The sequence below is a fragment of the Bicyclus anynana genome, chromosome 24, assembly GCF_947172395.1.
Source record: "Bicyclus anynana chromosome 24, ilBicAnyn1.1, whole genome shotgun sequence".
Classification (NCBI taxonomy): Eukaryota; Metazoa; Arthropoda; class Insecta; order Lepidoptera; family Nymphalidae; genus Bicyclus; species Bicyclus anynana.
In genome coordinates, this window is record NC_069106.1 from 2,903,299 (window position 1) to 2,928,592 (window position 25,294).

Below are 25,294 nucleotides of genomic sequence, written 5' to 3' on the forward strand. Positions count from 1 at the left end.
TCTATATCTATGGCCACAAACTTCTCTTTTAACTTGATGAGGGTGTCTCTTTTAGCCTTTGTTTGTGGCTGTATTTCATGCTCCGACGAATTATTATATAGGTAGGGGTAGGTACCTCTCTTCTATGATTTCATTTCACGCATATGTTACGAGTAATGTACCTATTGGATTTCATGCAAATCGTTTATCCGTCTAATCTGTGCCTGTTTTTGATTGAGTTGAATATGCCAATCTAAAAAAAAAATATGACAGTTAATTTTTTGAAATTATTGACTCTTTAGAATTACTTTTATCTATGGTAAATTAATATATATGTCAGACTGAAAAACCCTTGACAGATTCTAACTTCTACATTTCTTTTCTAAAAAATCAAAGCCCGAATCAATAATATTTTTGATGATGATTTTACAGAACGTTTAAATATTTACCTACGTTTTTACTTTTTTCTGTGTACAAGGTACGGAGTCATACAGGTGTGTTGCAACTTCAAAGCAAACTTCACAACAGCCCAGCGTATAATGTTAATTATTGGAAAACCATCATAGAGATACTTAACATCTCCTCGTAGTTACATCAATGAATAATTACCTATACTCGTAAACAACACTGAAGAAAAAGCTTTAGAAAAACGATGTAAAAAGGGCTGTTCTGCGTTTGACAACCTTACATAAACATTTGGTACATTTGGTTGCCTGTACTTATTACCTGTAGGTAATAAGTACAAGCAACCAAACCTTTCAGTGTCGACTACAGCTTATTATAATACACACACACACAATCTTGCCTAAATATTGTTACTTAGAAGGTCTTACAACGTTTGTAAATTCTAGGTCTACCATGTTAAAAATCAACAATGCCAACCATTTTACTACTGGCATTATTGAGTCTGTCGCACAGCGCGCTGGTGGATGATCGGACGTACTGCGCGCCACGGTTCAATCGCTTGTGCCAAGGGAAGGGCAGACATGTTGCGTGCCAGTTCCCTAACGTATGTAGCTCGTAATCTATCTATACATATCTACTGCTAAACGTACTGCGCGCCACGGTTCAATCTCTTGTGCCAAGGGAAGGGCAGACATGTTGCGTGCCGGTTCCCTAATGTTTGTAGCTCTTAATCTATCTATACTTACCTATTGCTATACGTACTGCGGGCTACGGAACTAACGTCTGTGCCAGTCAGTTCCCTAATGTAGGTATGTAGCCGGTAATTTGTATAGGTGCGCGTTACGGTACAAATGCCTGTGCCAAGGGAAGAGCAGACATATTGGGTGCCAGTTCCCTAACGTATGTAGCTCGTAATCTATCTATACTTACCTACTGTTATACGTAGGTACTGCGCGCCACGGTTCAATCGCTTGTGACATGGGAAGGGCAATCAGTTCCCTAATGTATACTTATATTAGGGAACTGACTGGTTATCAGTATAAACTGCGCGTCACAGTACAAATGCCTGTGACAAGGGAAGAGCAGACATATTGGGTGCCAGTTCCCTAACGTATGTAGCTCGTAATTTATCTATACTTACCTACTGCTATACGTAGGTACTGCGCGCCACGGTTCAATCGCTTGTGACATGGGAAGGGCAATCAGTTCCCTAATGTATACTTATATTAGGGAACTGACTGGTTATCAGTATAAACTGCGCGTCACAGTACAAATGCCTGTGCCAAGGGAAGAACAGACATATTGGGTGCCAGTTCCCTAACGTATGTAGCTCGTAATCTATCTATACTTACCTACTGCTATACGTAGGTACTGCGCGCCACGGTTCAATCGCTTGTGCCAAGGGAAGGGCAGACATGTTGCGTGCCAGTTCCCTAACGTATGTAGCTCGTAATCTATCTATACTTACCTACTGCTATACGTACTGCGCGCCTTAGTTCAATCGCTTGTGCCAAGGGAAAGGCAGACATGTTGCGTGCCAGTTCCCTAATAAGGTATGTAGCTCGTAATCTATCTATACTTACCTACTGCTACACGTACTGCGCACCACTGTTCAATCTCTTGTGCCAAAGGAAGGGCGGGCATGTTGCGTGCCAGTTTCCTAAAGTATGTAGCTCGTAATATATCTATACTTACCTACAGCTATACGTACTGCGTATACATGGGGATAGCTAGGATTCTATCTAGGGCGGGGAAAATATACTTGAATTGAGTATTTCATTAAAAATTCATACTGTTCGACCGAAACTAGTTTTACGGCCAAAACCAAAACCGAAACCGAACTTCAGTTTCAGCTTCAGTTTCGGACGGAACTGAGACATCCACATAAGGTCACATTTTCGACCTAGATACACCTCGCTACGCCTATGCACATAATCGTAATAATATGCGTTTTTTTTACAATATTTCTTTAATTTTCAGAGCAATTTCAGTAGTTAAGTATTCAAACTCTAGCACTCCTAATGCAGTGCATGGCCGTTTCTCCGTAAATAAGAAAAGACAAAAAAATAATAAACATATTCCGTGGCTTTGCTAAAATTTAATACGACATTATCTTTTCAGCCGGGCGCTGGACCGTCATGTCAAAACTACACGCGAATCCAATTCACCAGTGACCTGAAGCACTTTCTACTTCATTACATCAATAAGTAAATACAGTTCTATTTATTTATAAGGAGACGCCCGCGACTTCGTCCGCCTTTAGATCAGCCCTCTAGTATCGCTGTAAAAATGGAGTAACTTCTCCCGTTTTCCCAACATTTCCCTTCACTGCTCTGCTCCTATTGATCGTAGCGTGATGAAGAGTATACTATAACCTGCCCAGGAGTATGAAATATAATTGTACCAAGTTTCATTAAAATCCGTCGAGTAGTTTTTGTTTCTATAACGAACATACACACAAAAATTTTACTGATTGCATTTTTGGCATCAGTATCGATCACAAAGCAAGCCCCTGATAAGTATTTTTTTTGAAAATATATTTCATGTACAGAATTGACCTCTCTACAGATTTAAAGAAGTACTTACAGAGATATATTGAGTACACTATACGTCTATACCCTCGCACATGGCATGGACGCCACACCACACGAGAATCATCATCATTCATCATTAACAGCCGATGGACGTCCACTGCCGGACACAGGCCACTTACATGGACTTCCAAACACAACGGTCTCGAACCGCCAGCATCCAGCGTCTCCCTGCAACCCGCTTGATGTCATCCACTTAGTGGAGGTCGACCAACATTGCGCTTTCCGGTGCGGGGTCGCCATTCCAGCACCTTGGGACGCCAACGTCCATTGGCTCTTCGAACTCCGGGGAAGATTCCGCGGCCAACTTTGGGCTTTAGAAGGCTCAAGTCAGCTGGCGAGGCTGGCGATGGAGCGAGTTATGCTTGGAGTCTTTCCGTGATCGAATCAGAAATGAGGAGATACACGAGAATACACTAGACAATGTTATGGCTGTTGAGAAATTCATGAAAGATTTTGACATTTTAGCAAGCGTGAGGATCAGTTTGAAGACGGTTCCGTATATAATCAACTTATTGTTCATCAGACGACGACAGCGCGTGGCAACAGGCGGGGAGACCGTCCGCGGCGGAGTACGCTTGCCGCGCCCGCAGATTATGATGTTAGTTGTAAGTTTGATCATCATCATCATCATCATCGTCATCGTCATCGTCATCGTCATCGTCATCGTCATCGTCATGGTCATCGTCATGGTCATCGTCATCGTCATCGTCGTCGTCATCGTCATCGTCATCATCAACATCATCATCATCGTTATGGCATATTCGTAGAAGAAATATATGCCATATACTATATCTTTCTTTTCTTTAAATTCCCTTTTTAAGGTTTCGAATATACGGACGTGCAAAAACGGAACCCTTGTTAGATCATTGGTCCACAGTAAATTTTTCGTCCATTCCCAGAGTTGGGATCTTGAGCTAGCGACGCTAGCGCAACGTCTCGCCGACCAGTGCTCCTTCGCTCACGACGAATGCAGGGCCACAGGTTAGTGACATCATCATCATGGGGGCAGGGAGGGGCCAGCTCCCCCCTTCATCATCATTGTCTGCCTTTAATGATCCACTACAGGGCCAGGTCTCCCTGGAGAGGGGATATGGATTCTGGTGATAATGTTTGGACTCTTTGCGATATTTATTTCGTTCTCATTTATATAGGTACATATATGGGAGTGTAATATCGAGAGAGCTGTGAGAGTTTTGAAATTCGGGCTAAGGATTTGTACGGTTCGAACCAGGACTTCTTATCTACTGAACAAATTTTGAAAATTCTGAAGAAATCCATCACTAGAAAGCCATTTTATTTGTGAGTGTTATAGGCCGTATTCTTGGGGGAACGCGAACTAAGAAAGAAAGAAAATAAATTTATTCATAACTAAAAGTTACAGACAGTCAATAGCCTATTCTTATGACAGCATGTCTGTCTATAACCCTTAAAAAATTTTAATAAAAAAAATTCGACCGACTTCCAACTCAAAAATTACCTTAAACTAAAGAACAAAAAATAACATCTTACCTATGTGCTACCTTCTGATCAGTTTAAAGGCGGTGCCAAGCCAGTGATGTTTTAATTAAACCCGTTTAAGCTACAAAATTTCTGTGATTCTTTCAGAAACAGCTATAATTAAAACACAACACTGCATTGGCATCGCCTCAGCATGCCGTGCTCTTCATAGAAGCATCCTATTATGCTTGTATGAAGTGCACGGCATGCTGTTGGCGTGGCGTTGGTTTTCAGCTGAGACCAGTGTGACGTCACAGCTAATATAATTGTACGAAGACATTCCAATTTCCAATAAACTAAACTAAATATAAAAAAACTAAACAGTACGTTACCCGTATCCCGGCCAAAGCATCGGGGAGGTGCGATGGCGCGGCGTCGGCGGCGAGGCAGTGGCGTTGGGCGTCCATCGCGCGCTGCGTCGGGTGTTGGACGCGTGGTGCGGCGAGCGTCGGCGCGTGTTCGCGAGACAACTCACCGCGCCCTTCAAATTGACTAGGTAGGGACTTGCATGTAACTATTAAGTAAGCTGGTCAGAGCGTTGGAGACGTGTGTTGGACATCCATCGGTCGCTGCGTCGGGTTTTGGATGCGTGGTGGTGCGTGACAACTCACAGCACCCGTTAAACTGACCTCCATTAAGTCAGCTGATCATAGCGTTGGCGAATGTTGGACAACCATTGGTAGTGATGTCAGGTGTTGGATGCGTGCATGGCGTGCGTGGAACTCACAACGCCCGTCAGATTGACCTCTAGGTAGCTTTTTTTTTATTCTCTACAAGTTAGCCCTTGACTACAATCTCACCTGATGGTAAGTGATGATACAGTCTAAGATGGAAGCGGGTTAACTTGTTAGGAGGAGGATGCAATCCACACCCCTTTCGGTTTCTACACGACATCGTACCGGAACGCTATATCGTTTTTCGGTACGTCTTTGTCGGAAGGGTGGTAACACAGCCAGACTTGGACCAATTAAGAAAACCTCAATCGGTCCAGCCGGGAATCGAACCCAGGACCTCTGTCTTGTAAGTCCACTGCTCATACCATTGCGCCACGGAGGCCGTCGTGATTTAGGTCAATAAGTTGGCCAGATCGTTGGCAAGGTGCATAGGCGCGGCAAGACGTTGGCGTTGGGCATCCATCGCGCGCTGCATTGATTCATGTTCGCGAGACAACCTCACAGTGCTCTTCAGACTGATATCCAGAAACTAAAAGCGCTTAGGGCAAGTAGTTTAGTCAGAGCATTGGAGGTGCGTTGTCATGGTGATGACGTTGGGCATCCAGCATGCGTAACTTGAAACAACTTAGACCAATTATTGTATAGGACCTGCCTCGCTAGACGTTACTTTTCTGTCAAAGTATATGATCAACGATCTAATGCGATTATAAAAACTGTTTCTATAGAATCGATGTTAAATAGTTGTAATCGTGTTCGTCGGTTAAAGAGCTCCGCAAAAATACCTTTTTGTGTAATTGAATTGTGTAAAAAACGGGCAAAAACTTCTAGTTTACTATAAGATATATACCAAATCTATTACTATAAAAGCAATTAATACTCAGAAGAGAGATAAGGCAACTGGAACTGATCAAATAACAAATGAACTTCTAAAATCTACCATACAGGTAATTGCTCCTCTATTAACCAATATATTCAATGAAATTATTGAAACTGAAAATATTCCTACAGACTGGACTAAGTCGATAATTACATTGTTGCATAAGAAAGGCGATAAGGGAGAAATTGGAAACTACCGACCAATTAGTTTGATGTCGAATGTATATAAGGTTTTTTCAAAAATAATTTTGTCCCGAATTACACTTACACTTGACGAAAACCAGCCAAAAGAGCAGGCAGGTTTCCGTGCCAAATATTCAACTATAGATCATATACATGTTCTGAGACAAACATTACAAAAATATAATGAATACAATAAAATTTATTACCTAGGATTTGTTGATTATAATAAAGCCTTTGATTCCTTGGAACATGAATATATATGGGAGGCAATGCGTAGCCAGGGTATTGAACAAAAATATATTCGACTATTAAAGAAGATATACTCGAAAAGTACAGCTCAAGTCAGGCTGGAAACAACGGGGGAAGCGTTTCCTATACAGAGAGGCGTTCGACAGGGAGACCCGATCTCACCCAAGTTGTTTTCAGCAGCCCTGGAAATGATATTCAGGAACCTGGACTGGGACAAAAATGGACTCAACATAAACGGAGAAAATCTAAACCATCTACTTTTCGCAGACGATCTAATTATATTTTCTGAATGTCCCATAAAGTTACAGCAAATGCTACAACAATTATCAATCCAGAGTGCGATAGCAGGGCTCTCAATGAACACAACTAAGACAAAAATTATGACTAATGGCCCAAAGACATATAATATAGAAGTAAACATGGAAAACATTGAATATGTAGAAGAGTACGTTTATCTTGGACAACTAATATCCATAAACGATACAATGAAAAAAGAAATTGACAGAAGAGTATCTAACACGTGGAAAAGATACTGGTCCCTTAGTGAAATAATGAAAAATATAGATATGCCAATTAAGGAGAAAAGGAAAATATACAACACATGCATTTTGCCATGTTTAACGTATGGCTGCCAAACATGGGCATTAACAGAAAAAATAATAAATAAAATAAATTTATGTCAAAACGGAATAGAAAGAAGTGTAACTGGAGTTAGGAGAAAAGATAGAGTAAAGTTAACAAAAATTAAAAAGACTACTAAGTTTAAGAATGTGGAAAAAGTATACAAAACACTAAAATGGCAGTGGACAGGACACATGATACGGGAAAAGGGCGAGAAATGGACAAAAACAATTTCAGAATGGTATCCAAGGGATGGTAAGAGGAATAAAGGAAGACAGGTGAAACGTTGGGAGGATGATTTTAAAAAGGTCGCCGGTCCTGAATGGATGAGAATGGCGAAGGACAGAGAAAAGTGGAGATCGTTAGGGGAGGCCTATGTCGAAGGACAAGCTGCTAATTAATAAGAATTATGTATATACTTTAAAATGTAAATCTTAAATACCGGCAGTAATAAAGGCTTATTTTATTTTATTTTATTTATTTATATACCAAATCTAACCTCGTTTTCTTCAAAAAATTACAGACAATTTTGTTCATGACAATGAGTGCGATACAGGTCCTTCTATAATTGGTCTGAGATTAACATCCATAGGATATATCTAATCTTTTAGGCCTTAATGATCTAAAAATTGTTTTCCGCACTAAAAACACAATGTTGGTCGACCCACCACCACCTGACGACATCAAGCGAGTCGCAAGGATTCGCTGGATGCAGGCGGCTCAGGATCGTGATGTTTGGAAATCATCATCAAATGGCCCATGTCCTGCAGTGGACGTTCATGGGCTGATATGTTGGATTTATTGATTCCAAGATGCAACCTTGATGATGATAATGATTTTTTTTCTTCTTTTCCTCTTTATTTGGTCGACCAAAAGACATAATTACAAATAACACAATTATTAAACATAAATGCAAGGAGCAGAAATATAAAATGCAAATCTATTTATAGGTAAACACCACATGAATCTGTCTAAAACTAAAGTTTAAAATTTATTTAAAATTTATTTTACAATATAAATATTTTAAATCATGACTGGTGCGGAAATATACAATTCACGATAATTATTTCTATACCTTGAACAACAATACTAAACTATTATTTACAAACTTAATCTAAAATACAGACCGGTTAATTTTTTTTTTTTTAAAGAATATTTGCCGTATATTTTTTTATTATTATAATATGACCAATATTCCCATTCCCCTCCAACTAGTCGGAAAAGACTGTGCTAGGAGTTGGTACGACAATAGACCAACGGGCGGGGATCGAACCACCACCATATTATTTAAATTATACAACAGAAATCATGATGATGATGATGATGATGATGATGATGATGATGATGATGATGATGATGATGATGATGATGATGATGATGATGATGATGATGATGATGATGATATTTTCTAGAGATATGTCATGGGGCCACTTCAGTCAGCTGATAGTGTGGCGGTTGAGTGCAGTGGGTTGCGGCGCAGCGCGGCACGGCGACCAACGCCAGCGCTTGTTGTTGGTCTGCGACTTCTCCCACACCAACATGCTGGGCCAGCGGACCATCGTGCCGGGCCCGTTGGCGCAGTGTCCAACGCTCACTGTGAGGCGACCGAGCAGCGCGTATCCTTTGCTTTGCGCTCCCGTAAGTTTGTGTTACGTTTAGCCCTCATTCGCATGAGAGTTTTTTTAACGGACGTTAATAAACGTTCAAATGTAGTATGAAGTTAAATGAAGGTCTATTTTCAAAGCCCAAAATGGAAATGCTACACTGCTCGTGTTTTAAAAATGCTGTCGTTGTGTGAACATATTCTTGGGAATGCATTTTGTTGTATTTGACAATTTATAAAACACTCTCGTGCGAATGAGGGCTAACATTGTCGTAAGTTCCCAAAATCACAAGTTATGCTTTCTTCATGTCGAGACATCGAAGTGTGTTGTTAAAGTAAGCATTTATTGTTGTAATTAATCATCAGGTTTAACCTAATTCATTGATTCCTAAAAAGTCCCGTATTTAGAAAGTCCCGATTTTTTTTTCATTTATTATTTGTTACTTAGTATCCGATCCTTGTTATTACTTAAGCAGCTAAATGCCCTCCAATATTCTTTTCTATTATTGTGTCATATAAAACGTCGGTCTAGTGATAGTGATATTTACAGAGTCCAACATTGGACAAGCCCAAAAGCCCAAACTGCATTGATCCGCAACCGCAGAATGGTGGGTTTAAGCTGCAAATCCCTTTCCTGTAGGAGATGCCATTAGGAATAGACTGATGATAATAGGGATGATGACAGTTTTTTAAATTGTATATAAATTAAGAGTATACTTACAAAATGGCAAGATTTAGTGACGTCGTTGGCTCGCTGATCGTTAGGTTTGTATGAGCGTTCAAACAAAATTACTAATATCTTTGTTATTTGTGCGTTTATGTTTATAGTTCATTTATTGAAAAATGTCACATTCAATGTAAGGAAGCTAAAACTGTATGAATTTTCATCTAATTACGATAAAAAAAATTTAATAGATTTTGAAATTTTATAATCTTGTTTATTTTGCAAATATCCAGACAATTTTTGTTTTTTATGTATAAATTAGTTAACGTTGACCTTATTTACCCGAATGTATCATAAAAATCAATATATTCAAACCTAGTCATCATCCCCATTACGTAATTATCATCATTATAACCTGAACTGGGTCCTAACTAAAAATCAGTGCTGCATACTTTTTTAGTGGCGAAATGCTAAGTTGGGGCCTTTTTCTAGGTTATGCCACATATTGCAGGGCGTTCTTCTTTTATTGTTCTAGCTATAAGCTATATATTTAGAATTTAATATTGTAATGTTTGGCACTACCTAAAAATAAAGATTATTCTTTCTTCTTTCTTTCTTCCTTAATTTAGGCAAAAAGAGCAACTCCAGCAGAGAACTACCAGGAGAGTATAAAAGAGTACGATTATAACATAGATACAGATAGCGGAGAAGACGATGAAGGATACAGAACTACAAAAGTGATAGATAGAACAATTGAAAACAGGAAAGGTAATATTTAGAATATCTTATACCTATATATCTTATATCTTGAAATAAAAAAGTAGGTACCTACCAGCTCTATATTTCTTCTTAAGTGCAAAAAGATACAGCTTCAAGAGATCGTTACGAATAAGTACGTAGTGATTTAGTTTCGGTTTCGGCCGAAACTGAAGCCGCGGCCGAATATTCGGTTTCGGTTTCGACCAGAAAACCAGTTTCGGTTGGACTCTAGTGTATACTTTAATTTTCTAATTTATTTCCTCATTTATCATACTTCCTACTATCCTACTAATATTATTATAAACGCGAAAGTTTGTATGGATGTTTGGATGTATGTTTGGGTTTTTCGATGTTTGTTACTCTTTAAAGCCGCTACTACTGAAGCGGCTAAAATTTGGATTGGAAATAGATTTAACTCTGGATTAACACATAGGCTTTTTATCCCAAAAAAATCCATGGTTTCCCGAGATTTGCGAAAACTGATGATTTTAATGATATGAATGTTTGTTACTTGCCTCGGCTACTTAACCGAATTAGCTGAAATTTCGTATGAGATATATTATATCATTTATTATAGCCTGGATTAACACATAGGCTACTTTATATCCCGGAAAAATCCATGGTTCCCGAGGGATTTGTGATAAATTCCACGCGGACGAAGTCGCGGCCGTCCGCTAGTATTTTATATTAGAGATGTTATATTTTGTTGATATTTCCGTTTGAATAAAGAAATGGATGGTAGGAGCCAACTGGAGATCACCCAACAAGAGCAGGATACGAAAATTAAACAGTATATCAGTGAATCGAAGCCGATGAACTATCTCTTGTGGGAGACGACGAGACAAGCCTTACCGAAATCGCGGTACGTTAAGTATTAAAACAACCTTAGACCATTTAAATAACAGGACCTGCCTCGCTAACCGTTACCCCTCTGGCAAAGATTAAAAATCTATGATCTAACGCGTTTATAAAAACTGTTGCTATAGAATCGATGTGTCATTGTTGTAATCGTTTTCGTCGTGTAAAGAGCTTCCTAAGAATGCTGGTTTGTGTTGTTGAATGGCATAAAAAACGGCCAAAAACTTGTAGTTTAGTAAAAGATGGAGTAACGTTTCATTTGAACCTTAATTTTATCAAATTTGTAATAAAAACAATTTTTAAAAAGAATCGACTATTTTGACGAAACAGCCAAACATCTAATCTGTGGATAATCTAAAGCAATGTGTTTGTTAGTCTGTGTAAAAATTACGCGTGTATGTATTGCGAGCCAAATTTATAGTTATGGAAATATAATATTTTTAATGGTGTTAAATATTTTCGATGTGTGAGTTTACCTCGTCCCTTTAAAAAAACGACAGACAATTTTGTTCGTGAATTTGAGTGCGATGCATCTCCATTTTCTAATTCCTCTATTTAAAAAACGGACAGTTCAGTATTTTTACTATGGTTCAGTCTTGGCGTTTATCTCTATACCTATAAGTATATATTATAAGTATTTCTTTTATGTAGATATACCAATTTCTCACTTTCACACTAACGTACTAATGGACGCCCGCGACCTCGTCCACCCTTAGACCTCTTAAATCCAGCCCTTACAGTAGTATCGCTGTAAAAATAGAGTAACTTCTCCCGTTTTCCCAATGTTTCCCTTCACTACTCTGCTCCTATTGATCGTAGCATGATGAAAAGTGCACTATAACATGCCCAGGAGTATGAAGAATAATTGTACTAAGTCTCGTTAAAATCTGTCGAGTAGTTTTTGTTTCTGTAATACATACATACAGACAGACAGACAAAAATATTACTGATTGCATTTTTAGCATCAGTATCGATCACTAATCACCCCCTGATAGTTATTTTGGAAATTTATTTCATGTACAGAATTGACCCCTCTACAGATTTAATAAAAGTAGGTACATATATCTACTTTATTATAAGTATAGATATATACTATACTAGTACTAGTATATATATAATAATTGATATAAGTACAAGTAATATACTTGTACTTAAACAATGTCACCTGGAAAGTTTCTTGTTCATTTCAACAATCCTGTCCACCATAATTTTGTTCTAGCGTGCGTCGTAAAATTAATTTTTCAGAGAATCACCTCAAATCGCAGAGCAGGCAGAATACTTAAAGGCAAAGAATAAGCTGCCAGTACTCGTCAGGGAGTATGTGAAGCAAGATGATGAAGAGAAACTCATCACCAGTTCACGTGGGATTGCTCATGAAGTAGGAATTTCAAAAGTACGAATCTACTTTTTACCTCCTTATGTATATCTACCCGCAACTTCATCCTTGTGGAATTAAGTTTTTCACAAATCCCTCGGGAACCATGGATTTTTCCGGGATAAAAAGTAGCCTATGCGTTAATCCAGGCTATAATATATCTTAATACCAAATTTCAGCTAATTTGGTTCAGTAGTTGAGGCGTGAAAGAGTAACAAACATTCATATCATCAAAATCATCAGTGTTCGCAAATCTCGGGAAACTATGGATTTTTTTGAAGATAAAAAGTAGCCTATGTGTTAATCTCAGAGTAAAATCTATTTCCATTCCAAATTTCAGTTTAATCGCTTCAGTAGTAGCGGCGTTATAGAGTTACAAACATCCAAACATCCAAACATACATCTAAACATCCATACAAACTTTCGCGTTTATAATATTAGTGGGAAGTAGGATTTCAACGATGTTTTTCTCACTTGCTTGGAAGTGGTGTACACTTCATAGATGTATAAATATACTGCTTACCCCTGAGGAAACATTTACATTACATACATAATTACATTTAATGCCTACCTTAGTTCAAACTATTGTGCACGCCACATACCTACTGGTAAATTAATTTATTTGACTGACTCCTTTAACGCCATAATTTACGGCGTTTTCCATTAGTGAAGCCGAAACATAAAAGATTTAAGTAAAACAGAAATCACACATTTTTTTTATGCACTTCTAGGGTTTAATTTCAAGACAAAAATGGAGACCAACACGCAATCGGCCACAAAGGTTGGTGTTTATTATTTCTTTGCCTACCCTTCTTATAGGGGAAACCCGGGCAATGTGGACACCCTGGGCAAAAGTGAATCCCTTTAATTTCAATGCATCCCACTGCCTTCGTCGTAAGTTATGTGGTTCCTCCCCAATAGTAAATGACAAGTTTACTATTGAAGTAACAGTTGACTATTGAAGAATTGTATTGATGTAGCGTTATTTCTGTTTATTATAATGAAAATTAAAACAAATTTTGATTAATATACAAGATAGTTTTCATACCTTATGCTGTCAAATGTTAAGGTCTACTTTGCCCGGACTTCCCCTAAATTATAACAGAAAACATTTAAATATCATTCAGCAGCCTACGGAACTTTCTAATAACGATGTTTTTGTAACTCGATCGATGTCTCGAGTAGTACTTAACGATGTTTTTAAATCTCGAAAGTGCGAGCTTTGAGTTTGTCACTGTCTCTTTCTATCCATAATTCTATAGTATCGTGCTAGACAAAGACGAAAGACTAGATTGAAACTCGCAATGTCGAGTTATAAAAACATCGGTACAGAATAGCGCTGCAGTTTATTTTAATGTTGGACCTATTTCCTTGAGGGAAGCTTATAGTAACCTCTACCACGCTATTAATCTACTTAATCAATGTAAAATATGTGTTTATGGGCTTATAATGTTTCATTCTGAACCGATCAAATAGCAGCTATACTTGAATTGAGTATTTTACATTACAAATTAATACTGTCCGACCATATAAAGTTGTGAAGTGGCAATGGGCGGGGCACATAGTTCGAAGAGCCGATGGACGTAAGCGCAGTGTTGGCCGACCCCCCACCAGGTGGACTGACGACATCAAGCGAGTCGCAGGGATTCGCTGGATGCAGGTGGCTCAGTATCGTGATGTTTGGAAGTCCCTACAAAAGGCCTATGCCCTGCAGTGGACGTCCATCGGCTGATATGATGATGATGATGATGACTCTCCGACCGAAACTAGTTTCATAATTCTTAATTTTCAGGCCCGGCGCTGAAGCACTCTTGCATAGATCCACTGAGAGCTTTCTTCGAAGACAGACTGTCGTAAGCTTTTGTGTTTTTCAAATACTTCCAAAGAGGAGTACCTATACGACCATAATATATGTATGTTTTAACTTTTTTTTATTCTTTACAACTTAGCCCTTGACTACAATCAAAAACGGCGCTTGGCGGTACTTCTTTGCCGGTAGGGTACGGCCTACGATCAGGAGGTACCTACCACCAGTTATGTACGCAGGGAGCCGCTGGATACTGGCGGCTCGAGACCGTTGTGTTTGGAAGGACGTACATCGAGTGTTAATGATGATGATGATGATGATCTATTTGGCATACAAGGCTGGATTTAACCAGTAGCTACCGTCGTATCAGCCATATCAATGATACGGGGCTCCCGGACTACAGGGGCCCCTTACGTGTGAAAGCTAAATTTGTAGATTGTAGGTAATCCACAATCTATTTTTTCCCTGGTAAAGCGTGTGCCCAAAAGTTGGAATTATCATACTTAGGTTAAGTCACTAAGATATTTCTTATAAGCAAGCATTTTTGTGCGGAGATAGCCCAGTGGATATGACTATTGCCTCAGATTCCGGAGGGTGTGGGTTTGAATCCGGTCCGGGGCATGCACCTCCAACTATTCAGTTGTGTGCATTTTAAGAAATTAAATATCACGTGTCTCAAACGGTGAAGGAAAACAGCGTGAGGAAACCTGCATACCAGAGAATTTTCTTAATTCTCTGCGTGTGTGAAGACTGCCAATCCGCATTGGGCCAGCGTGGTGGACTATTAGCCTAACCCCTCTCATTCTGAGAGGACACTCGAACTCAGCAGTGAGCCGAATATGGGTTGATAACGAACGAAGCATTTTTGTTTCTTTTGTGAGAAATCTTGACCCTTCATTTGGGCTCCCCAACAAATTTTGTTACAGGACCCCTTCAAGGCACTGGATTTAATTGAATTTTCTGTTGTTTTCAGGTATCATTCGTTTTGGATAAGGATGATTCAGACCAGTTGTTCAGGGATACAGGCTTCAGTGTTAGCTGGAGGAAACATACACGATGAATATTAATTATGATTATTATATTATTTTAAACTAATTACTTAAATTATACTTACCTTATTTTTTTTTATTTTAACAATGTTTATAAAATACAAAATATAATACAAAACGCTATTGAAAATTTATTAAAAAAAAGCCCTCCTATTGTACTCTACCGGCAATGACGTATCTAGAAGCGTTTTCGAGAGCTGTTTCATATATCGGGCTATTGTGGGGAGATCTAAGTCTCTATGTAAGTCGTTGTTGCGTATAAACCACGTGGTCTGATGCATGAATCGGTTCTGAAGGACCTGGAGGGGTTTTAGAATCGCTTTTGAGCGATGGGCAAACACTATTCTAGCGTATATGTCATTCTTGGACGGATGCTAGGTACAGTCTCAATTGCCTCATTCCCACAGTGAGATGGGACGCAGACCGAAACAAGCTGAAAGACCTATATATAACTCTTCCCATTGCAACGGAAGGGAGACCTATATTTCCGATGCGGCTGCTATTGGTCGACATTATTATGTGTGTGGTGGAAAGTTGTTATATGTTACAAATAGTACCTGCTTCCCGCCTATTTCGTATAGATACGTGTCGCCGCCTAGCGTATAGTAGCGTCATTCCATTTCATACTTTTATGATTTCCGGTTATTATTGTTAAATTTAATTAATTAACAAATTTAAATTACATAATATAAATTCATCATTGGTTATTTTACTCTTAACAATTGTGACGTCACGTTATGATTTATATTGTATTTAATTTCTCAACTTTGTGTTTCGATATTTTAATATTATTTTACGATCGTTATAAATCTCCTCTAATTAATTAATGTGTTTTAGATAGAATTATAACGTTTGGTTTGTATAATAATACTCCGGAACTATTATTAAAACGTACTTGTATTGTTAACATATCCGTGTTACCAACCACTAGCTTTGCAAATATTATAAAATAGAGGGTTGTTTGGCAGATTGATTGATATACTACCATCAGCGTGTAATATTAACATTATAGCGGAAACTATGCTGAAATTGTTATCGAATAAATTTGTGTACAGTGAAAATATTATTTTACTTCTCCCACCTTCTGTTACATCTAATAATTATTATAACAACTTTCCACCTCATTCTGCTACTCTATTTATATTTTCTTGAAAGAAAATAAGATTCAAACCCCATTTTTCTTCAAAGTAAACTATTACTCATTTAAAGTTCACTTACTTTTAAGAAAATTGAGGTTTAAGGCTTTTAAGTTCTAAATTGTAGTAAATAAATAAGAAAGTAAGAAAAGTATTTAATCATCTTCATCAAGATCGCAAAGGTCCTCGAATCCGCACAGACGCACCAGTGTGACACAACAAGCACAACAAAGACAACATTTCAAATAACGACAAAATGGAAACAACAAACATATTTTCAACAACAAAACCCTTTGTCGCTGTCGTAGTTTTGAGCAAATCGTTAGATTTACATACGTAAATTTCTATTGATCAGAATAGCACCAGTTTAGGCACGAAGTATTATAGGACTCAAAAGGTGATTACAAATATAAGAAAACTAATGTCGAAAGGTTATGTTATTCACAACACTTGTCAGGACAACTTAATTAACAAATCAAACTGTAACCAAAATAAGACCCTAGAATGGCAAAGAATGACCTTGAGTGGAGTCACGTACTTGCGAACGATGTGTGTATGGTTAAAGGTGCCTTTTACTGATATCAAACACTCCCCTTTTCCACTCAAGTCACTCTCCCCGACTATCCCAAGTAACCCATAAAGAATTACACAACAAGAGATGTGGACGACTCGAACGCCACGAGCACACTGAAGCCAACACGAGATCGAGCGACGTCATATCCGTCACAGACTACTATTTCCAACACTAAACGGCGATAACAGAAGTTAAACAAAACTAACCCCATAAGTGAGGCTAATAGGTACTCGTAGATATTCGCAATTGTCCAAATATCCTCATTTTCATAATACCTTCAAAATCAATTGTAGTCAAGGGCTAACTTGTAAAGAATAAAAAAAAACAAAAGAACCTTCAAAATACCTACTTTTGTGTCTGAGAAGTTATTCTTTGCAGCTTCAGCATAACCTACGACAATTAACAGGATTAAAGTATTATTTTCCTGAACATATTTCAAACATTTTTAAAGTCATCATCATCATTAACAACATATCCGCTCACTGCTGAGCACAAGTCTCCTTTCAGAATGAGAGGGGTTAGGCTATTAGTCCACCACGCTGGCCCAATGTGGATTGGCAGACTTCAGACACGTAAATAATAATTAAGAAAATTCTGGGGTATGCTGGTTTCCTCACGATGTTTTTCCTTCACAGTTTTAAAAGGTCACTTTAATTAAATGTTATATTGAAGATTATGATTAGGTAGGTATAGGTAATCTGGTTACATACTTTAGATTAACTTTAAATCTCCATCCTTTGTCTTGTAAAATATTTTAATTGGATAAAAGTAAATAGAATGAAGCCACATGGCCATGAATAATAATTGCCTTGGTGTTAGGAACACTACATTTTCATTTTTGAGTAAGTACCTATTGTTAAGAAAATATTTTTCTACGGTTACAGAAATGTTTACAATTTTTTTCTAGACTCTCAAGATTCCCTCCGCTTTATCCTACTCGTATTGTCAAAGTATGTCATAAAAATTAATATTGTTTCCCTTGGGCCATGGAGTCGCAGTGCCAAAAAATATTTCCGTATCATTTCACCGCGGCTAGTTGCCTCGACTGGTGACAGAAGGGCTGGCTCATTTTTTGCGCTAAGGATCAGCCTGGCTGTCCAGCGCGGAAATGCAGCCAGTATTCTAGCCACCATTCCACGTGGGCATGATTTGTATAGTTATTAGGATAAGTTAGCTTAAGTTCCTTATGGAATAGTATTTATTAATGAAGATAATACTTAAATTAGCTAAACTTATTATAAAAATAAAATATAAGGAAATATAACTACAACTACAAAATTAAAATAAATTAAAATTAAAACTAATACCTAGAAATAATTATCGAAATTTGCCGCCCTTGGTATTACAAGTTCCTTATTGTATTCTTTCTCCATATTGTTTTTAAAAACGCTTTTTGTCATTCTAACTGCCCTCTTTGGTCCGGTCGGAGTCTACATATTTTTGGTAAGGGACAGCCTCACATTTTGCCTAAAGGACAGCCAGGCTGATCCTTTGGGCAAATAATGAGCCAGTAAATTATTAAATTCAACTCGGTAACAGCCCTAAAAAATCGCAATCTATAGATATAGAGAAGAAACAGGTTCTATTAAATTTTAGGTTTGACTATTAATTAGGTTTGTCTGTGAGTCATTCATTAATTTACTTTTTGAAGTCATTTGTCATTTTGTTGAATCACATGATCACATGTTATTAATTCATTTTTAATTTATGTAACAATTATTTTCCTAACAATTTAACTGCCTATTATTAAGAAGTTAACAGTCTTTAAGGTATAAATACGCAACGCAATTGCAATCACAAAGAAAATAAGAATTGAGTGCCTAAGTTTTAGTGGCGAGACAATGAAATTTTCTATGGATTTTCCCTATATTGTGTTGTGTGTGCTCTGGTTTTCAAGGTAATCAAGGTTTAGTTCACAAGGTGGGTCTCTCTGATGTGTTTGTTACGCTTTTACGACTAAACCACTAAACCTGTGTAGACAGATATTTTTAAAAATTCTTTTACCATTAAAAAGCTACATTTTCAGCGATTAAGGCTATATTTTAGCCAATGTTTCTAAAACATCCTATGTCAACCTATGTTTGACGGCATCCGTGGCGCAGTGGTATGCGCGGTGAATTTACAAGACGGAGGTCCTGAGTTCGATCCCCGGCTCTGGGCAGATTGAGGTTTTCTGAATTGGTTTAAGTCTGGCTGGTGGGAGGCTTCAGCCGTGGCTAGTTACCACTCTACTGATTAGCGATTTAGCGTTCCGGTACGATGTAGTGTAGAAACCTACAGGGGTGTGGATTTTCATCCTCCTCCTAAAAAGTTAGCCCGCTCTCATCTTAGACTGCATTATCAGTCATTTGTAGTAAAGAGTTAACTTGTAAAGGAAAAAAAACAACCATACACATAGGTATAAGTATAAGGTATATAAGTCTTAAATACATACAGCTGAACACAGCCTCTCTTGTCGTCGTGGTCGTTTAGATGTCGTCACCCCTCCTAGTGGGTAACTTATTTACTTACGTGTAGTTAACAATTACCTCATAGGTAGATAGAAAAATTGATAGAAAGATAGTAAAGTAAATGGGTTTGCGCAACTTCCCCGAATTTACGACTTCTGCCGACCTGTTTCATTATCTCACTACACGACTGATAACGATACGATGCTCTGATAATACGGATGATATTCTGTTCAAATAAATGCAGGTACCTACCAACTAACAATATAAATAAGAAAGTCCGTTTGTTCCGCGCAAACCGTTGAAACTAATGATTATTTTCGATTTGATTTATTATACCGTGGAGACGAGTCGCCACGCCAGTAATTGGTTTCAAATTACTGGCGTGGCGACTCGTCCCCACGGTATAATATGGTATATATATATATATACAGTCTATATGCAGTACAGCAGTAGTGTATACGGTGTGGCGACGCGTCTCCATGCGCAATCGACTGTGCGATTCTCTCCCACTCGATCCGGCGTTAAGCCATCTCGCGCTACACAAATATCGTATCAACAATACGACAGTGTGAGTTTTGAATTCGTCTCTAATTCTCTCTATCTGTGTTATATTGTTAGACAGAGAGAGCTTTAGACTAATGTGAAACTCATACCGTTGAGTTGTAAAACGGTCGTTACAGAATAGTGCTCTCGTATATTATCGCTGATGAATAATGATGTTTTTGTAACTCGCCAGTGCAAGTTCCAAATTCGTCTTCTGTCTTTCTCTATCTATAATATTGTGTTCGATAGAGAAAGCTAGAGAGGAATTCGAAACTCATACTGTCGAGTTTTAAAAACATCGTTATAGAATAACGCTACATTAGGGCTATTTCTATTAAGTTATCCACTGATAAATACATAAATAAATAAACAAACTTTTAAAATGTACTAATTAAAAAAAAATAGGTGAGCGAAGACGCTGACTTTACGTAGTATCAAATACAAATAAGAATGAAATCATAACACCAAAATACATTTATCTACATTTTTGTATGTTCACACAGTCAGTGAGTCAGTCACTCGCGCAGTTTGTGGTATTGAGTTAAAAGTATTTTGTAATTAACTAAAGTAATTATCTAAATACGTGACGGTTTAGAAAATGCAACAGATGTCAAGTAAGTATCAAAATCATACTTCTCCAAAGGTGCAAAGTAAGTCTGTATGTTTGTAAGTCGATCATGAAAAACAGGTGATATTCCTTGATTCCACAATTTTTTCTAATAACTTATTAGGTAATTCAATTTGAAAGGAGTTTTCTTTTTTTTTATGTTATTTTTGGAGGTTTTATTGGTTATTTTGAATATAGAATATGAACAAAACTTCGCGGTTTCACCCGCGTGGTTCACATACCCGTGGGAAAATTTACGAACTTATTAATAGGCTACATATTTTGATTTTACCTACTTACAACATAACCTGACATTTCAATGCCTACCATCCGTCGATCTCCTATTCGTCGTCATCAACCCATATTCGGCTCACTGCTGAGCTCGAGTCTCCTCTCAGAATGAGAGGGGTTAGGCCAATAGTCCACCACGCTGGCCCAATGCGGATTGGCAGACTTCACACACGCAGAGAATGAAGATAATTCTCTGGTATGCAGGTTTCCTCACGATGTTTTCCTTCACCGATTGAGACACGTGATATTTAATTTCTTAAAATGCACACAACTGAAAAGTTGGAGGTGCATGCCCCGGACAGGATTCGAACCCACACCCTCCGGAGTCGGAGGCAGAGGTCATATCCACTGGGCTATCACTGCTGATCTCCTATTAAGAAGCGGATAATCAATATAATTAATAACAACTTAAACAAACTAAATAACAACCATATGGTTGAATTTGCTCTGAATTTGGAATATTATTGAATATTGGACTATATTTAAAAGACTTTAGGTATAATTTTCTTTACCAATAATTCTAAAACCGTCAAAGCAAAATTGGTCAGTTTTTAAGTGAATTTCTACATGATTGTGCGTCCTTTTATTATAGGAGATCAATGCTGCCAACTTAAATAAAATAATTGTGAATTTAAATTTGAGGTGTCGGGTTTGATTTTCGGGTGGTACGTACCTATCTATTCAACATTCAAATCGGCATCCCAAAATCTGTCAAAATCAAAATCCCGAAGTCCAATAATTTAAATGAAAATCTTATTAAATTTGTTTACATTGATGGAAATTTCTATAAAAACAGTTCATAGTTAAGTAGTTATGGACTAAGCCTGCCTGAGCCACACTTGCCTCATTTTTGAAGGTTGAAAATTTGTACGATAACGCTAGTAGGTACGGTATTCCAATTATGGAATTCAGACAGTGGTGTCTTTTTTTTAATTCTTCTTTATTTATAAAGGTTTCGTTCAATCTTTAATATTCTACCCTCATATATTATACCATATATAAATAAGATTTATAAAATATCAAAATCAATTAATAATCTTTTAACATAATCATGTTTATTTTCCTTACATTCAATGTGACATTTTTCATTATCTGAAGTATAAACATAAACGCATAAATAACAAATATATTTGTAATTTTGTTTGAACGTCCTACCCAATAATAATTTTATACTATAGACCGGTTACGTCCCTACAAAATCACCGCAAAAAGACAAAGTGATCTTTGATTTTTCACACACACACAAACTGAGCGCACACATGCACAATTTTTTCTTTAATTCCATTATTTATTACATAAACATAATTTATATTTATATATAATTTTTACACTTCCTGAACATACAACTCGACATTGTAGACGATTATTATCTGTTTAAATAACGTTCGTTGTTAACCACAACTAACGTGGAAATTTCCTCTTTTAAGCGCCTCATTTTTCATGACCTAGTAACACATCTAACAGTATTTAACATCATTGGTCTTAACTAATTTCACGATCAATAAGCTTCGCCTTGACTTATGTGCACTTCTTCCCTACCCCTACTCTACTCTAAATAAAATCGTGAAAAATATTTTTTAATGTACCTACATGTAAAGTGAGGAAGAATTTTTTTCAACCTTCACAAAATGAGGTAATTCAAGTATGTCTGGCTACCGCAAGCCCTCGTTCTACTAGTTACTTTAGAAGGAAATTTTTTATTCTTGCATCCATAAAGGTTCATTGTTATTTGAAATGCGTTAACTGTGTCAATCGTGTTCAAGATCGTTCGCTAGCTCAGTTAGTTAGTCATCGGATGAATTTAAATACTGATGTACGTATTTTATATTTTAATCTGGTGTTTATATAATAATATTTAAATTATCTCTATCTAAACTATCTACATAATAAATTCTTAGTTAAGTAACTACTTACTGGTAATCTTTTTTGTTTATACATATTTTTTTAATTTTTAACAATGTTGACATACAAAATAATTTATAAAAAAGTCAAGTGCAATAAGAAAAAAAATAGTGCCTCAATAGCTCAAAAGTAAGAGTGGTTGGACTCATCACAGAGGGTTCGTGGTTCGATGCCCACCCGTTGGATTATTGTGGTACCCACTCCTAATACAGTCTTTCCCGGGTAGTTGGAGGGTAATGGGAATATTGGTCATATTATAAGATATAGCAAATGTTCTGTTATTAAATTTAAAAAAAACGTACTTTGTAATATAAAGAAAATTTTATTTTCAGAGCGCTGGATTTTTTTTTTGAATGCATCTAATAATGTGATGTAAAAATACTAAATACTCTTACTAATCGTGTAAGAATTTAAAAATAACAGCAAAGAATTTATGTTTAAACCGAGGTAAAATATAAAAGAAGCTAAATACAAGAGAAGCATAGAAAAACAAAATAAGAAAAGCTATTCGAAGTTGAGAAGAGTCGAAGCTGTAAAAGGAGTTACAGTAAAAGAACCTCCCAACTCGAAGTTGATGATAATAGGAGAAGTAAAGTAAAAGATAAGAAAGATAACATAGAAGCTATTCTAAGTTAAGAAGAGCCAAAGCTGTAAAAGAAGTTAAAGTAACCGAACCTCCCAACTCGAAGTTCATAAGAACAGCAGAAGTTAGATAGAGAAGAAGAAAAGGGGAGAAGAATGTGTTGCTGCTGCGACTGTGGTACTTGCGGGAAGGTGCTGAGATGCCTTCTCTGTGTAACTCTGGTGGTTTACCTTCTGAAGCTATGTGGAGTGGAGATTGATGCAGACAACTGCTGCAATTGTGGAGATGACAGCTGAATCATTTCATCATCATCTGCTGGCAGGGAAGGATGTATCTACATTACTCTATGATCTATATTATTATTATAAAGAAGTAAAGTTTGTGGTGCTGTAAAGCAAATCTCTGGATCTACTGAACCGATTTTGAAAATTCTTTTACCACTAGAAAGCCCGTTATTTATGAGTGTCATAGGCTATATTTAATCCCTGTATTCTTACGGTAACGGGTAGTAGGGAGTATTGTATACTGTTATACAATGCTATAGGCTTTGCACTTTTAGAAAAGGGGTTAGGAAATATTATTTACCCCAAAAATACTCGCATTAATTTTAGAACACATATTCCTCGAACATTTTTAATTAATTTTCGAAAAGAATGTTATGGGAAATACTCCTCAGCACCCTGTATTTTGAGATCGAGAAGGGGTGACACGATTTTGATAAAAATTTATATAACTCAAAGATAACTTCAAAAAAACGCGACAAATAAATTTAAAAATTTTCACAATATAAGTGTATATTAAACTTGTAACCCGATCTCGTAAAACTTTTAGTAAATACAAAATATATGTAATATACTATTAAGGAGGATTTACATTGTTCTGACGTGACGCATCAGAACGGAATCGGTATCATACATTTTGTATGGCAACGTTAACACATGTGTTGTGACATGTCGTGATGTCTTCTGATGTGTCGCGTACAAAATGTATGAAACACGGCACGTCAGACAAATGTAAATCCGGCTTTACACTGTTTCACAATCAACTGGGCAATATGTGAAACATGCAGAATTCCTCAAGGCATTAGATTTCTTTGAAACATGGATCATGTGTCATTAAAAAACATGACAATAATTATTTTATTAAATAATAAGAAAGATTATCCTGTCCCTAATGTTGTTGATTATATCTTAAAGGTTATGTTAATTAAAGTATTATTTTTATTTATTTACAGTATTTTCATTGACCCGTGATTTTCCCTGCGTAGATTGCCTAGATTCCTGAAGGAATATCTGAATACAAAGTAGCCGAAGTTATTTCTTATCATATCATCTCAAAATGAGAGGGGCTAGGCCTTAATACACTACACTGGCCAATTGCGAATTAGCAGACTTCACACACATAGAGAATGAAGAAAATTCTCAGGTATGCAGGTTTCCTCACGATGTTTTTTCTTCACCGTTTGAGACACGTGATATTTTCTAAAAAATTGGTTGCCTGTAAAGTCGGTATACGGGCGAAAGTTTTACATGACAACGACTTTAAGTGGTAAAATAATTTTAATGTGAATATTCATAATTTGAACCGGTGTGTATGCCTATCTCTCTCACTCTCTCTCTCTCTCGCTCTTAGGCGGGCTAACTGTGCTCGAGTGGAAGGGACGCGTGCCTTTCACTTTTTATGTCTGTCTCTCTCGCTCTTAGGCGGGCTAACCATGCCCGAGTGAAAGGGACGCGTGCCTCTCACTCGCTCTCATTGTGAGCGCATAACGTGAGCGGAGCGTAACGCAGTTTCTTGAAGTGTCACCCGGCAAACCAATTTAAAAGACATTGTCACGTCAAAAGTTATAGGTGTATTTTCCGGATTCAAAACCGCACCCTCCGGAATCGGAGGCTGAGATCATAATAGGTAGGATACATAAAGTAGCTATCCTTTTTTGTAATCATCTTATACGGTTATTTCAAAGAAATGACGCAATCATAAGGTCAACCAAGACTGTGATGGACCTGCCAATG

The 25,294-nt window shown here is 37.3% G+C and overlaps 1 protein-coding gene and 1 long non-coding RNA gene across 2 annotated transcripts; both read left to right on the forward strand.

The window, feature by feature from the left end:
* Window positions 1–158: 158 nt before the first annotated feature.
* LOC112046245 (venom allergen 3-like) lies at window positions 159–16,279 on the forward strand. The gene is made up of 10 exons (XM_052889054.1): window positions 159–988; window positions 2,506–2,591; window positions 3,502–3,583; window positions 3,878–3,959; window positions 4,800–4,971; window positions 8,491–8,716; window positions 9,975–10,113; window positions 13,069–13,118; window positions 14,130–14,190; window positions 15,118–16,279. The coding sequence occupies exons 1-9, from the start codon at window positions 854–856 to the stop codon at window positions 14,139–14,141; spliced, it is 984 nt and encodes a 327-aa protein (XP_052745014.1). The 5' UTR covers window positions 159–853; the 3' UTR covers window positions 14,142–14,190; window positions 15,118–16,279.
* A 1,413-nt stretch (window positions 16,280–17,692) lies between these two features.
* LOC112046240 (uncharacterized) lies at window positions 17,693–24,506 on the forward strand. Its single transcript, XR_008252093.1, has 2 exons — window positions 17,693–18,823; window positions 23,029–24,506. It is a non-coding gene; the product is annotated as an uncharacterized LOC112046240 (long non-coding RNA).
* The last annotated feature ends 788 nt before the right edge of the window (window positions 24,507–25,294 follow it).

What these genes read in the sequence shown, in the direction of transcription:
- LOC112046245 (XM_052889054.1), top strand. Translation starts at nt 854, where the DNA reads ATGCCAACCATTTTACTACTGGCATTATTGAGTCTGTCGCACAGCGCG. An exon ending in GCGCCCTTCAAATTGACTAG is followed by an intron (nt 4,972 to 8,490) that starts GTAGGGACTTGC and finishes GATATTTTCTAG; the next exon opens with AGATATGTCATGGGGCCACT. An exon ending in AACAATTGAAAACAGGAAAG is followed by an intron (nt 10,114 to 13,068) that starts GTAATATTTAGA and finishes ATGCACTTCTAG; the next exon opens with GGTTTAATTTCAAGACAAAA.